This window comes from Ctenopharyngodon idella, chromosome 12, assembly GCF_019924925.1.
Source record: "Ctenopharyngodon idella isolate HZGC_01 chromosome 12, HZGC01, whole genome shotgun sequence".
Taxonomy (NCBI): domain Eukaryota; kingdom Metazoa; phylum Chordata; class Actinopteri; order Cypriniformes; family Xenocyprididae; genus Ctenopharyngodon; species Ctenopharyngodon idella.
Window position 1 is genome coordinate 21259182 of NC_067231.1, and position 14865 is coordinate 21274046.

At 35.2% G+C, this 14865-nt stretch overlaps 1 protein-coding gene across 1 annotated transcript; it reads right to left on the minus strand.

Annotated features, from left to right (window-relative positions):
* Positions 1-1987: 1987 nt before the first annotated feature.
* Positions 1988-14809, minus strand: rab40b (RAB40B, member RAS oncogene family). The gene is made up of 6 exons (XM_051914783.1): positions 14210-14809; positions 7918-7978; positions 7175-7235; positions 6171-6248; positions 5478-5700; positions 1988-3048 (listed from the first exon to the last, which is right to left on the minus strand). The coding sequence occupies exons 1-6, from the start codon at positions 14373-14375 to the stop codon at positions 2777-2779; spliced, it is 861 nt and encodes a 286-aa protein (XP_051770743.1). The 5' UTR covers positions 14376-14809; the 3' UTR covers positions 1988-2776.
* Between the last annotated feature and the right edge of the window lie 56 nt (positions 14810-14865).

A 14865-nucleotide genomic window follows, 5' to 3' on the forward strand; every position in this document is an offset into this window, starting at 1 on the left:
CAAATGAGGAGAACAACAGAAGCAATCAAATCAACAATAGGGCAACAATATGTAAGTGCTGTGACAAATCCCAGTTCGTCTATCACAGTACATGTAGCAAGTTTAGTTTTTTAATAAATAAAAAAATAAATAGAAAGAATAGAAATAGAATAGAATTAATGGGTCAAGTCTTACAAGTTCCAAGCAGTCATATTTTTTCAATTACAGTCAATTGCATACACTCTTAAAAATGGTCCTTCTATGACATCACTGTGAAAACCCTCTTTTGGAACAAAGATAAAATTGGTCTAATTTGAATCAGTTACATAAAAAGGTAGACTGGCCTTATTTGAATCCGAAACATAAGAATGATTACCCCTTCTGCTAGCTGGTCAAACTAGTTCTTAAGACACAGTCTTAACATAGTAGCTGTTTATGCAACTGGCCCCAGGTATTCAGCAGGTTTGAAAAGCTGTTCTTTTATATTGTTCTAAGCGCATAGATGTGTGAAGTATGCCCTCTGCAGTACGTTCAGTTGCATTTTATGGAAATTAAGTCCTAATCTGAACCTCAGACTACAATTTGAAGTACTCTTTAGTGTTTAGTCCCACACACTAATTTTACATATCTTAAACCAAGATTATTCATAACATTAAAGGAAAAGATGTACCATTAAGGAATGACATTTTTTTTAAAAAATGTTTAAAGTGATGTATACTTGCATGACTATATCTTAAGTTTTTATCGGAAACATTTAAATGTTTTATATTTGTTGTTAGTGGGTTACTAATTACTAATCAAAAAAATTAAAACCTTTTAATTTATATTTTTCTAGTTTTTATCTTATGTTGGCAGGCTCAGCATAAAAATGTTGAGTGAACCATTAAAGTTTGGCTTCTTTCCAAATCAGGTACAGAGCCCAGTTATTCAAAAGAAATTTAATCAGATTTCAGCTATTGGATTGGATCAAATCTTAAAAATTAGATGTTTTTAAATCAAATTAGATCACGTAATCCAGTCTTGGTTTTGATCTGGACCAGTACGTGTTTTTCAAAACTTTTTAGTAGGACTGGGATTCCTTTGATCCAAAATATCTGGATTATCCTGTCCTGATCCCAGCAGAAGGGATTCAGGGTGGATTTCAGGAACAAAATGTAATGAAACTTCAAAATTCATCAAATATAACATTAGTATCATGTAGTAGCCTATATATGCACATATATTTTTTTTTTAAACTTGATTTGTTTAACAATAACAGTGATAGATAAAGTAAAAGTAGGCTTCTATAAAGCCTTTCAGTACAGAAAAAAATGTCCCAATGCCATTAAATAATCCCCCAAACTGTCATTATCAATATATCAATATCAGAAAATGCGTGTGTGGGGAAAAGGGGGGTGTTAAAATAGACACGGTTTCAAAGGTGTTGCCACAAAACCTAAAACTTATACATGTTAACATGAGACAAGTGTCATAAAATGTCTCACTAACCTTGTCCGTGCAGTTTCATCCAATTATTTCTCCTGTTCTGACCACGAGATGGCGTTAAACTTTCGCGGAAGGATATAGGAGAGGGACAATTTTACATAAAGACACCTCCTAAAATAGTAGTCCCATACTAAAAGGACGATTTAGACGACTATCGCTCAAATATCACACATTTCTATGGAAGAAGTGATATTAAAACACTTAAAAAATGAGAGCTTTTCATTTGTACTTTCAAGTCGTCCTCTAGCCTTGCCCCTTTAGACTGTATAACATTAGCCTACACTATTTTGCTGATCACGATGTATGGCACAAACATGATTTATTTCAACTCTAACTTCAGTTATAAAAGCTTAGTTTATTTTTGGGGGGGAAATCATTTTCTTTTCACCAATCCCTCCTATCTCGTCCACAAGTTTAAATCATACAACGTAGCAAACCCAGTTTGATATTTTCAAGACCACCTAAAAGAAAACAAACATTGCCCTCTAGTGGACATATGGCTGATAAAAGACAACATGACCTCTTGATTTGATCACTGATCTTTATTTAAAACCTGATGTGACAGCATGTTAGAAATTTCTGTTTGCTTGCAGTGTAAATCTGAAATATTAGCATTGTTATCAATGTGACAAATGAAGCCACACTGTAATCTCCCACATCTTTGGTGTGTTTCCCATATAAACGTATTGTTTAATAACAATATTGGTCACAGATCAAGTGTATCACAATAATTAAGAATTCTAACAATGTAGTATCAAACAAAACAAATTATATACACAATACAAAGAGCTGTGTGTCTCAACCTTGACTTTTCTCTCTTAGCCCCTGAAAGGTGTCTGAATAAGAGTATTAAAGAAAATTAAGCTGGTATTACTTGTCAGTAAAGTACATTTTGAAAGTGATCACAAAACAGGAAAGCTGTCTGTTTCTCCTGCTGGCTTGGTCCAAGTTCAGTAGCAAAAAGAGTCCTCCACAGGAAAATGCAGTACCATCAATACATTTACAAGACAGAAGAACTTGTACATATATTTACACAATGCAGAGCATTATAAAGGCTTGGCAACACTTAGAAACAGATCCTCTCTTGTACTTCTGTTCAGCAATCACAATTAGATATGGCCAGGAGGATGTGTTTTAAACAAACCAACATGGTGAACAAGTTTGGTCAAACACTTAATATATCAAAGACTTCATGAGCCACAGTTCTCTAGCACATTCTTATTTATTGTACGGACTGTGGTGGCTTTGAACACTAGCTCCTTGTTTAAATTGCATTGTGAGTATGTGTTGTAAGTACAGCAGCTGCATTGATCTATGAAATCTTGCAGCTCGTCCGTGCGCAGTTCTGGGATGGGCTCAGTGGCGGATAGATGATTTTGGATTTTTTGGTTCCGTTCCTTTTTTTAGCGCTGCTGGCTATGACCGAGTAGGAACGTCCGTGCATCATCCTGGCGTTGAGGCCGTTGGCCATGGAGAAGGACTTCAGATGGCTCTTTAAGGCAACAGGAAGTGGAAGTTTGTCCACAAGGTGCACTGGAGTGCAGGAAACGATAGAACGACAGCACAGGTCCTGCAGACTCAACACTGGACAAATGAGAGAAAAAAAAGAACAGGTTTTGGTTAAAAGCAACATATTAAAGACCATAAAAAACATCCTCAGTTCACAAGCATGGATGAAGTATCAATGTTTTATTTCTTCTGAGTCAAATTCAAAACTCAAATGTAGATTAGCATGCGACCTATCTTCATATGGTTTAAAACAGTTCAGAGTCTGCTTGTCTTACAAGGATGAAGTCATGCAATGGAAACAAGCTGTTTTATCATATTCCTTGGCCTTTAATAATCTCCAGTCAAAATAAACATATGATGCTTTTATTCAGTAAATGTTTTCATATCGCTTGACCTTGTTCCTACAAGCATTTTTCTAGCATAAACCAAAGCTATGATTATTAAGAGAAATGTGCTGTGGGGGCGGCAGGCCGTTGCATTGATATTTGAACACTGTGTGTCTCTGCTGTGAGCAGTATAAAGTCTCAAAGCTTTGCATACTTCAGGTTTCTCAAGCGTTCCTTTGGCCTATACATAATTGCAGCATTGGTCTAAGGAAAAAAAACATGTATGGCTGTTGCTTATGTGGTAATTCTCAGAAAAGGCTCTAGTAAAAGGTCTCCGTTAATCTATGACAGCGTTCCTTAATGCATCATCTCATGTCAGAAGCATTTATGGTGAAGCTTGTTTAATTCCCTGAGAGAACATTTCCAACCTCACCAACATAATGAGTCATAGGGAGATGTTGATGGAAGTGCAGTGAACACAACACAACGGTGGTATTGTTGCAAAACATTGTCTATTGGAGAGATTTAGCTGTCTTTTCTCTTTTTTATATGATTTAATTACATTTATGTAATTTTGTAAATGTAACTGACATTTATGTAAGTGACATTTACACTACAACAATTATTAAAAATATATTTTCATTTTTTTTTAGATAAAAATAAACATTTTAATATAATATAATATAATATAATAATATTTCCTGTATCAGACATCAGAACTCCTAAGAAAAAGAAGGCAAGACACTAGCAGGGAAAATTTGTTTTTTTTCATTCACAAATCATCACATTTCTTCTTTAACACATAGTATTTTAAAAAATTTAAAAGATACATGTTGTATTTCTGTACTAAACTTCAACTAAACATATATGAATAAATCCTTTCACTTAGTTTCTCAACTATGTTAAAGGTAGGGTAGGTAATTTGTTTTATAAACATCTTTTTGTTATACTGGTTGAAACTCTCTTCACATCCTTATAGCAATCAATAATAGAAGTGGTCTACTGTAAATACTCAAAAATGTACATACATCTTCTGTGGAAGTCTCAGGACCAAAAAAATCTTAGTCCAATCATTGCATTCAGTCTGAATCCTACCTGCCTGTCAACATATGTATTTCCATACCTCCACGCACCCTTCTCACGCAGACATCACACGTCATCAGCGCGTTCGCTATGCAGAGTTGTAGACAGTCAGTGAAACAAAAACAGCAGCCGCCTTTTACAGTTCCTCCTGAACTAAAACAATGAGCTTATGCTGCGTTCACGCCATATCATAACTGTAATTACGAGATGGCAACCCGTGTGACGTTCTACCCGAAGCTATTCACGTCCTCAGACTCGGATTTATGCATTTCTATGTCAACACTATCAACATTGACATGAATCTGCAGCAGTCAGGTGGTACAAGTAAGAGCTGTGTAAGTTGTTTATGTTCATTATTATTGTAATGTTATGTGCTTTGATCTCATGCATTTAAAGCTAGCTTGCTATTGGTAGCCACTCCAAAATTGCCTACCATACCTTTAAGTATGATATCATGATAGAGAATGATTTTTACTTCCTGGTTTCCTATACAATATGTGCAAACATGGGCAAAAAATGGTGTTCTTATCTTATACTGTTCAGTGTTTAACAACATGTTTTGGGGCGAACCTGTAATGTAAAAACATACTGTAATAATGAGAATAATAATCTGAATGCTAAAAGTTTCGTAGAAATATACTGTATTTCATAGCAATATTGTTTTTTAACCTGTAGTGTCTTCCTATTATATAAAACGTCCTGATGCCTCCTACAAAGGACATAAAAAATACATTTTCCTGAAATGTTTATTTACAAGAAACAGTTTGAAATCTATTAAATACATCTGATAACTACAAAATATTGTTTCACTTTCCATATTTTGTAAGTGTGACGTCAACTATTGGTAAAAATAAAGGACAGGAAGTTGACATGGCCAAACCTCTAAATCTGATGTATCTATAAAACCTGTGATGTCCTCTTTAGCAAAGCACCAGGACTTAATTGTGAGAAATTCACATAAAACAAATGTCATACAGTGACAAAAGTGAATTTCTGAGATAGAGCCGAATAATGACCATATCATATATGTCTGAATGTAAATTAAAACCATATTATAAACAAAAGATCTATTTTGTTTGTATGAAGCCTTGTTACCTTTATTGGGTCTCCAAAGTCGCTCCATACCATGCCTCATGAGCACAATTCGGGCCAACTCAGTGAAGGACTCAGTAATGTTGAAGTTACAGAGAGGGCTGACCTCGAAAAATGTGACACCTAGTCGCTCTGCAAAGGCCTGGGCGTGCTCAGTGGTCACCTGACGCTTATAGGCCAGGTGAAGTCTGTTTCCCACCAGGATCTTGGGAACACCTGGTGCATGCTGGGTAAAAAAAAAAAAAAAAAAAAAAAAGTACATCAATGGTACATTAACAATCTCATCGGGACATTACTGGTTTCCTGATGTGTTTCATATTTATGTCAAGACAATCGCTTTAATAATAAAGCAATTTTGAAACAACTCGCACAGCAAGTGTGCGCAGTGCGCACCATCAGCCCCCTGCTATCGACACAGATTACTTACAAAGCCTCTGTTATTATCATTTATAACTGCAACAATTATAATCATAACTGAGTTGCATAAAACAGCACATTTCCTGATCTAAGGAGATACACATCTATATTAGCATCTTCTCAAGATGATTGGCTTATGTTTTATTCAGATTTTCAAAGTAATTCCAAAACCACTAGTATGACCTCATGTCTGTTTATACCCATACTGCACTTCAGGTTTAACATGCTTATTGCTGTAACTACTACAGTAGTTTTTGGATCTGAGTGATCTGATTTTACCTCATCAATCTCTTTAATCCATCTGTCGATGCCATCAAAAGACCACCGGTTTGTGATGTCATATACAAGGATAACACCCTGTGAGAAACAAAATGTATTAGTTATAGACAACATACATTTTATTAAACTTTCATTTCAAAAAGTAAGAAAAAATAGACTTTTGACTAAGATTTTAAGTTTGAATTAAATAAACAACACATTCAACCTCATCTCAGATGATAAGAAAACATTTTTAAAGTCAATGTGGTACTGGAAGTAGCATTATTTACCATCTCACATTGTATGTGACTAATATTGTTGGCAAAGAAGTTTACGATGTAATGTTAATAAAGAGTGTGGCATTGCTCCAAGAGTTGCTGTTATTAGGATATCTGTGTTTGCCAGAACAAGGAAATGTCATGTCAACAATACCAGTCCACTGCGATTTATAGCATACCACACTTTCAACAGGAACTGCTGATCTTTGGGTGTGGTGTTTAACAACTGTCTGGGAACACTGGGATTTCAGAGATATTCAAAAGCCCATTTCCTAAAGTCCATTTGTCCATTATATACAATGGGCTCACATATAACCTCACGAATAGTGTCTGATTTTTTTTTTTTTTTAAATAATAATAATAATAATAACAATATATATATAATATTTTATTATATTTACATGTATTATATATTTATTACATATATATTTATTATATTTTATTATATATATATATGAGTTTACATTTTATTTAATTCTTACATGAATAATTTATATTTAAAACAGATACAAACTCATAAAACTCAAAAAAAAACCTCAAAAAATAATTATGAATAGAATATTTTTTAAGTGATCTATAAATTATTTAAAATATTATTGTTTTATTATTTACATTTTAAATTAAATAATTCTGAATAATTTATTTTTTTAATTGAATTTATTTACAATTACAATATTGTAAATAACTGTAAAAATTGTATTTACAATTTTTTCAAAGTGTTTTTTGTTTGTTTTTTTGCTGTTATACCTGTGCTCCTCTGGAATATGAGCGGAATATGGTGCAGAATCTGCCTTGTCCTGAGGTGTCCCTGCAAAAACAACACAGCACAGAGGGTCTGCATCACAAAGAACACATTCATCTTACTTCTGTTCTTCAATACGTCTGTAGCTATTGTCTTTCCCTCTGCCTGGTGACATGAGGAGCTTTCTGTGGTTGGTGCCAGGGCAGCAGACTTTGAGTAGGAGCAGTGAAATGAATCATTCACCATCCAGGGCTGAGCGCAGCACCAAGATGTGCCAGTCATGTTGCAACGGGTAGGACTGGAGTATCACAAACACTTCGCTCTAAAATGCTTCGTCTGTCAAGGCCAGATTATCAATAATTGATTCCAGACTTTTGCAAAAAGCTCAGTTCTCTTGAAATGTGCCAGAATTTATAAACAACTTCTAGGCATGGCTAGTGGGATGGACTTGGCTGAATTTTTCACTGGAAGTTTGTTGAGGAGCGCTGTAATTAACATAGCCAGACGTTTGGCATGTTCACTTCATATTTTGGAAACCAAAAGGACCTTATTGAGAGTACACAGGCATGATGTAATGGAGAGGGAAACTTAAATCTCTCTTCATGCTCGGTTTGTGTTCAAGAAGACAACAGGAAGAAATCAAGCTGAAACTTAAAAAGTTCAACTTGTGTTTCTAGGAGATGTCAGGTGCTGCAGTCATGGGTTTCCAGTTTACCAGGAAAAGTAACTGTGATGTAATGCTACTCACCAAAGCTGGAGCTTGACTCTACGTCCATCGAGGAGTATAGTAGTTGTCTTGTAGTCAATTCCTACAATTGAAAAAGAAAAACAAAATTACTTAAAGGTGTAGTGTGTAATTTATGCAGCACTAGCGTCAAGTGTAATTGCAAAAGTGACTGCTTTCGAACTGGTTTCCTACAAACAAAATAAAGGACATTAAACTAGAAAAAAGAAATTCTAGGGAAAAAAAAAAAAAAAAATCACATTTCACCTTAACAGATAATTTCTTATTCAATTATTCATTTTACACTATCATTCAAAAGGGGTTAGTAAGATCTACAATGTTACAAAAGATTTCTATTTTGAATAAATGCTGTTTTTTTTTTTTTTACGTTTCATTCATCAAAGAATCCTGATAAAAAGGTTTTCAGAAAATATTAAGCAGCACAACTGTTTTCAACATTGATAATAATAAGAAATGTTAGCCAATTGGAAGGGTTTCTGAAGGATCATGTGACACTGTGGACTGAAGACTGGCTACTGAAAAGGAATACATTTACAGGAGTAAATTACATTTTAAAATATATTAATATAGAAAGAGCTGTTTTAAATTGTAATAATATTTCACAATATTACTGTTTTTACTGTATTGTATTATAAATATAGCGTTGGTGCATAAGAGACTTGTTTCAAAAACAAAAAATCTCACCAGATACAAACTTTTGAACCATAGTGTATGTTCAAATGCCATAAAGAAACAAAGTAACACTGGCAAAATAAGTTAATTGGCTACCAATATTTCTAATTACAATAATAACCAAAAAATGACATTTTCTGGAAAAAAAAAAAAAAAAAAAAAAAAAAAAAACTTTGATTACATTTTCAGTTTATGCAAAACTCATTTGCTGCATCCGAAACTGAATACTTCCCTACTATACAGCATGCAAAGTATACTAAACAGTATGTCATTGCCAACAGAGTAGTGTGTACGAATGCATTGTACGTATATGAAAAAGAGTAGGTGGAAAGTACAGAAAACCTACTACATCTGCCAAGATTTTGAAGTGCATATTCGATGGACACATCACTATTAAACAAGTGTAGTACCCACACAGTATGCAATTTCGGACACAGCGAATGTCATGATGCTAGTTCGTTGTGACTGGTTGCCAGGGTGTTGCTAAACAACAACTAATGTCTTATGATTGGTTTTTGGCATGATGTTATGTGGTAGTTAAAGGGTTTGGGGCAAAGTTACTTAGTTGTCCAAGTTAAAAGATACCATCTAAATGATATTCTGGTCCCTACATATAGCTATTTAATTGTCCGCCTGCCAAAATTCATAAGCCTGATAGCTTAATAAAGTAAAAACACCTCTCTTAAACAAGCTGCGCAATTTGAGGTATCATTCAGGTTGATAACATAAACAGTGCAGGATGGGTTATACAACAAAGTAGGGTTTTGTTCAAATTCCTAGTATGAGCAATAGAGCAAATACCACTAATAATCTAATAACTGCAAATGGTAAAAGCAAGCGGTGAGCACCTCTGTAGAGTGTTCCAGAGAGAGTTTACATAGTATGTTCAAATAAAGACTACATTCTTTTAGTCTTAACCAATATTTCATTTACAATGCCCTTCTTTTGATCATGAATTTGGGTGACAGCAACTATGATTAAGTGGTGTCTGTTGTTATGAACATAACACTTGAGGAGGATGCCTGGGCTGAGATTGCAAAGCTTTAGTGTCACCTCCATGGGGGTTCCAGGTTCCACACACATACACACTGGCATTCTGAACGCTCTTTCTCCTAGGGAATTTCAGAGCCCATCACACATTCCACTGCGATGAGAATGAAATCCAACACTGTAAAAATATACATGGAACAACTGGGAGATTCCATTAAGGTGACAGAAAGAGGATTTTAAACCATCATGACTGTCACTAAAGAATGGAGTCAAATGAACCAAACACAATCACAAATCACCCTGTGAACTGTGAGGTCACTCTTAGCGAATTACAGCATATCAAAAGGTATGCAGCACTAATGGTGAGGTGTAACCCTCATGTTCTGTACATTAAAAATGAACCAAGGCTGCATTTATATGATCAAAAATACAGTAAAAACAGTAATATTGTATAATATTATTACAATGTCTTCAGTGTCATGTGATCCTTCAGAAATATGCTGATCAGAGATATGCTGATTTGGTGCTCAAGAAAAATTTATTATTATTATCAATGTTGAAAAAAGTTTTAATATTTTTGTGGAAAATAATACATTTTTTCAGGATTCTTTGATGAATAGAAAGTTCAAAATAACAACATTTATTTAGAATATGTGTTTTGTACAAATGTAAAAGTATGAAAATAGTTTGGTTGAGCAATAAATGCTTAAAAAATATCATCAAATAAACATGATCAGTGCCTTCATCATACTTTCCACCACTAAATAAATCTTTTATCAAGCTTTTGATAAAAGGCTTATTGTCAATTATTTAATTAAATGTGATGCATTTAGACAAATATTGTATAACACCAGCTCTCTAGTACCATTTTTTTTTTTTCTTTATAAAAATGTCTGCCTGTAGGATGCAGTCTTCCTGTTTGTGTGGGCAAGCTCTGATTCATCCTGACAGATTTTTTTCACACTAACTCTTTCTGTCTCCCCGCGCAATTACCCTGCTCTGCACCTCTCCTCACCTCCCTCACAACAACCAGCAGAGAGCCATAGACCTTTTCTGACGGGATGACACATACGCCGGATCAACAGGAGTAAGTGGATGAGGATGAAGCCTCCGTGGATAATGGTGTTCAAAATCTTGAGCTCAGGGAGAAACAGTTATGCTAACACTTACTGATCCATCCCCATGAAACTTAAAGTCATGAAATTATACACAAACCAAAAATACTGTGAGCTGCTTTGAGGCCTATGGAGACGTTGTGGCTGACCTGAAAATAACATCAAACAGATCGGCCAGAATTTAAAACAGCATAACTAAACTCCCATAGACCTTAGTCAGGGAAGACACCATGTATAAAGGTGCACTCAGTAAAAAAAACTGTACATTTGAACAATTTGTTTACAAAAAATTACATAGATCCGCATAAGATTAGAGTACCAATAATTGGTTGATATTAAAATTCTATACTAAATTTTATAAATTAAAAATAAAATACTAAAAATTCAGTCATTGTAAGGGAATTTAGGCATCACAACAGTATAATATACAGTATGAAAAATCAATGTACCTTTTCATATTTGATAAAGATTACATTTAACAGTGTTATTAAATTATTAGTGTTTTGAAATTTAAAATTAAGTGAGTGTTAAATGTAAAAATAGGGCAAATGAGCATGCAAAAATAAACATTCATTACCAAAATATTGACCAACTAAAACTAATGCTGGCCAATAAACAATATGGTACCCATAAATCCCTACTGGTATCTGAAAACAGTCACTTTTGTGTGATCCTGCATCCACACTGCAAGTATAAATCCAAGAAGGTAATGCAACATAAACTAAAAACAGGCCTATTTGGTGATCATTTGAAATTAGATGTAATCTAAGACAATACAACATACAGAATAGACTGTTCTTCTACCCCTCACAACCTCGTTTTCATTTGTGCAAAATTAAATACGCCGTCTACCCTGATTAAGCTCCACAGTCGTTACATAACCTAAAACACATTGAGCAAGACATCAGCCTGTATGTTATTTATAAGATGGTGGGATAAATGTTTCAGTGGCACAGAACTGATTTCTCTCTTGGTGAAGAACAGCTGCAAGGCTTCAACTGTCACTGTTCCTTTAAAACCAAAGAGTCAACGCTCCCTTTTCATCGTTCAAACAAACAAATGGCTTGAGAGGTTCATGCAAGTGTTTAGATAAACATCAGAATGTTCCACTCTTTTATCGCCAGCGAAGCCTGGCTGCATCCTCATTCCCCTCAGCCGCATTTCGCTCAGCAGTCGAAGAGCACAGTTACGTAAGAGCTTTGGCCAGTAGTAATAATCTCTATAAACAGAAATTCCAACAGAGATTTCTGCTGGCACGGCTATTAGACAAGAGCTCTCCCTGTCGAATCATAATGCAGTTTATCGACCATGTACATGCATGCACGTATAAGGAATTCTGTGAGTTGCTCTCAAGGTTATAAATCAAAATAAATACAAAAGTTATAGAATATGACAGAATAGGATGTAGATAATGTTCTGAATCTGGTAAGCAACCTAAACAGCAACTGCACTGGCCTATTAATTGCTTGCATACCCAATGTCTTGGAATCTGTTTTCTAAGTATTAGCATCCTGGCTGGGATGTTTACTGGCCCTACGGGGACAATATTTTTTCTAGAGAGTATGTAAATGAATGTAGTATGAAGTCACTTTCACAAGCCTACGGTGGGGTATTAAATTTTCATCACTGTTGCGTTAGAAATGAGCCACTAGAACAGAGTTTATAGTCAACATGAAAACTTGACCCTATTTACCTTCTTAATGCACATCCCTGATCTTATATCCTATTCCTATTATCTATGGATGCACGAATATCAGCCATCATATCGGTATCGGCCGATATATGTTCATTTTTAATGTTATTGTTATCGGCCCGATAAGAAAGTTCGGCCAATATATTAAAGCGGATAAATAATGGATTGTTTCCTTCAGGTGAGATGCTTCAGATTCGCACTGTTCGTCATGATGGTTTTGAAGTGCTTGAAATATGATTGAAGTCACTTCAAAAATGAAAATACAGTGCAACATGCAGCTCAAGTCTGTCCTATAGTCAACATAAAGTTATAATGAGAACATTATAATTGTGTGCTTGGGACATGGCTTTTAATGGTGAAACTTTTGTTTTTGTAATCAGGCTCTCAAAAATTATATAAACATTTGGATTTAGATTTATCGGCCAATATATCGGTTATCGGCTTTCAAATATAAAGAATTATCGGTTATCGGTATCGGCCAAAATGTTCATATGCACCTCAATGCACCTTATTTTTGTAATGACTAATCAAAATGCTTATTTGTTGACATCACTTAGGCTGTTCATTCTGGTTTAGAAAGTCAGCTTTTCACAATCCACAAAAGTCCTGCATGCTCGGAAATGTCACATTACAGAAGTAAAATGGGTTGCGAATAGCAATTCATGTTGACTTCAAGAATATGTAGCAATAGTCCTGTCCAAGCGATTCAAAGGCTATTTAAAGGCTCTTGTTTTAAAGATTTTTTTTGTGTTCCTATAACCTGTTGCCCCTCTTCTAAAAGTGGCTGGCATTCCTACCTCAGCTGCTTGGATAAATGAGTACACAACTGTGCAAGCCACCCAGATCTCAGTCAACATCTGACCCTAAATGAACAGGTTGGCCAGTGTTGCCAAGTCCACGGTTTTTCCACGGAATTGGGCCACTTTTACACAGTTGCCGCAAGTTGTTTATGTAGTCCACGGGTTGAAGCGACCCCCGCCAAAATGTGCCCTGGAACTTCACTTGGGCTAATTTTGATTAGCAGTCGGGCTGGTTTAGACTTGGCAACCCTGAGGTTGGCTGTAAATTTACTCGCTAAATCGCTCCAGTGTAATCTAAGCTGTTAAAATGAGACTCAAAATATTCATCAGACCTAGGACTTTGACCAAATTGTGTGACAAAGAAGAATGCGTACATGAAGCATATTGTTTCTCCTGTTCAAGCAAGCATGGTGAAATAACAAAATGTGTAAAAAAATGTGTAAAAATGTTTTGATTTATTAGTTATGTGATACCAGCCACTTGCTTGTGTCACATAAAGAATGTTGTTGGTCTTTTAGAAGTGACGCATGAAAATGTGTTATTTAGCCGTGAAAGCCCAAAGGGGGGTTCACTACAGTTGATTTTGTCCCCTGGGAAGAGTTTTCCAAAACAGGGAGAAACTCATAACTACAACAACTACTACTCAGCTGCAAATGAGAGCTGGGCAAGCCGGGGCTAGATGAGCAATGTGATCTTAATGTTTAAAATATGTGGCATATTTACTGTTATAATAAATGAAACATTTAAAATAAATGTAGAACAGATGTACTTCAGCGGAGTTTGTTTAAAATTACAAGATTTATGGTGACAAAATGGTTTACAACAATTGATGTAAACATGATGCTTGGCAGTTTTACTCAGACTTTTTTGTAACATTATTGTAAGTAGTCTGAACATCATGATATATGACAAAAAATGTTTTTAAAAAACTACAATCCAATGAGTCCATAATAATAGATTAATCCAAAAATGCACAGATAATCCAACTTTAGTCTCATTTGTACAGTACAGTGATCATAACTTACCCATATTGTATCCATAGGGTGATTCACTGGACCCATCCTGTAGACTGGCCAGTATCTCCCCTTTCCCAACATCACTGTCTCCAACCAGCAGGAATTTCAGGAGGAAATCATAAGCTTTTGCTGGGCTGCTCCTGTGGTTCATCTTCACATCAGCCCGATGACCCATTCTGGTGCATCATGTACTGTCCCTTGATGGACTTGTGTTAAATATCTCAAACCACCAAAACTGAACAATATAGTTGTTTAAAAAAAACAAAAAAAAAAAACTGCGTATTCTTCACTAGTCTTTTCTGTGTTTAAAATTCCATGTCCAGTTCATCACTAAAGCTGTCCTATTGTTCAAAGATTCTGGTTGTGGATCCACTGATGCTGTTGCGTCACATTAGTAGGTAAATAAAGACCCTCATATCTTTACAGTTTATTAGTAACATAAGGCAAGTGACTATTAAAATTGGCTGTTTATACTTGTACAATAAATGTTAATCTTAATAAAGCACTCCTAATGTTTTTTATCTTTGTATTTCGAGCAAACCTGGTCCATTGAGCTCTCTGGCACGATCCCTCTCTTCTATCAGCCTCCCCTCAACAGAAAAATGTAAGTTCATCCTTAGATTTTCCTTGATTGGTTCCTGTGTGGAGTTGCTAGGGCAGCTCTA

Bases quoted from the DNA above. Each gene is read 5' to 3' on its own strand.
- rab40b (XM_051914783.1), bottom strand. From the start codon at position 14,375: ATGGGTCATCGGGCTGATGTGAAGATGAACCACAGGAGCAGCCCAGCA. The intron at 7,979-14,209 runs GTAAGTTATGAT...TTTCAATTGTAG, and splicing joins ACCCTATGGATACAATATGG to GAATTGACTACAAGACAACT. The intron at 7,236-7,917 runs GTGAGTAGCATT...TTGTTTTTGCAG, and splicing joins AGAGTCAAGCTCCAGCTTTG to GGACACCTCAGGACAAGGCA.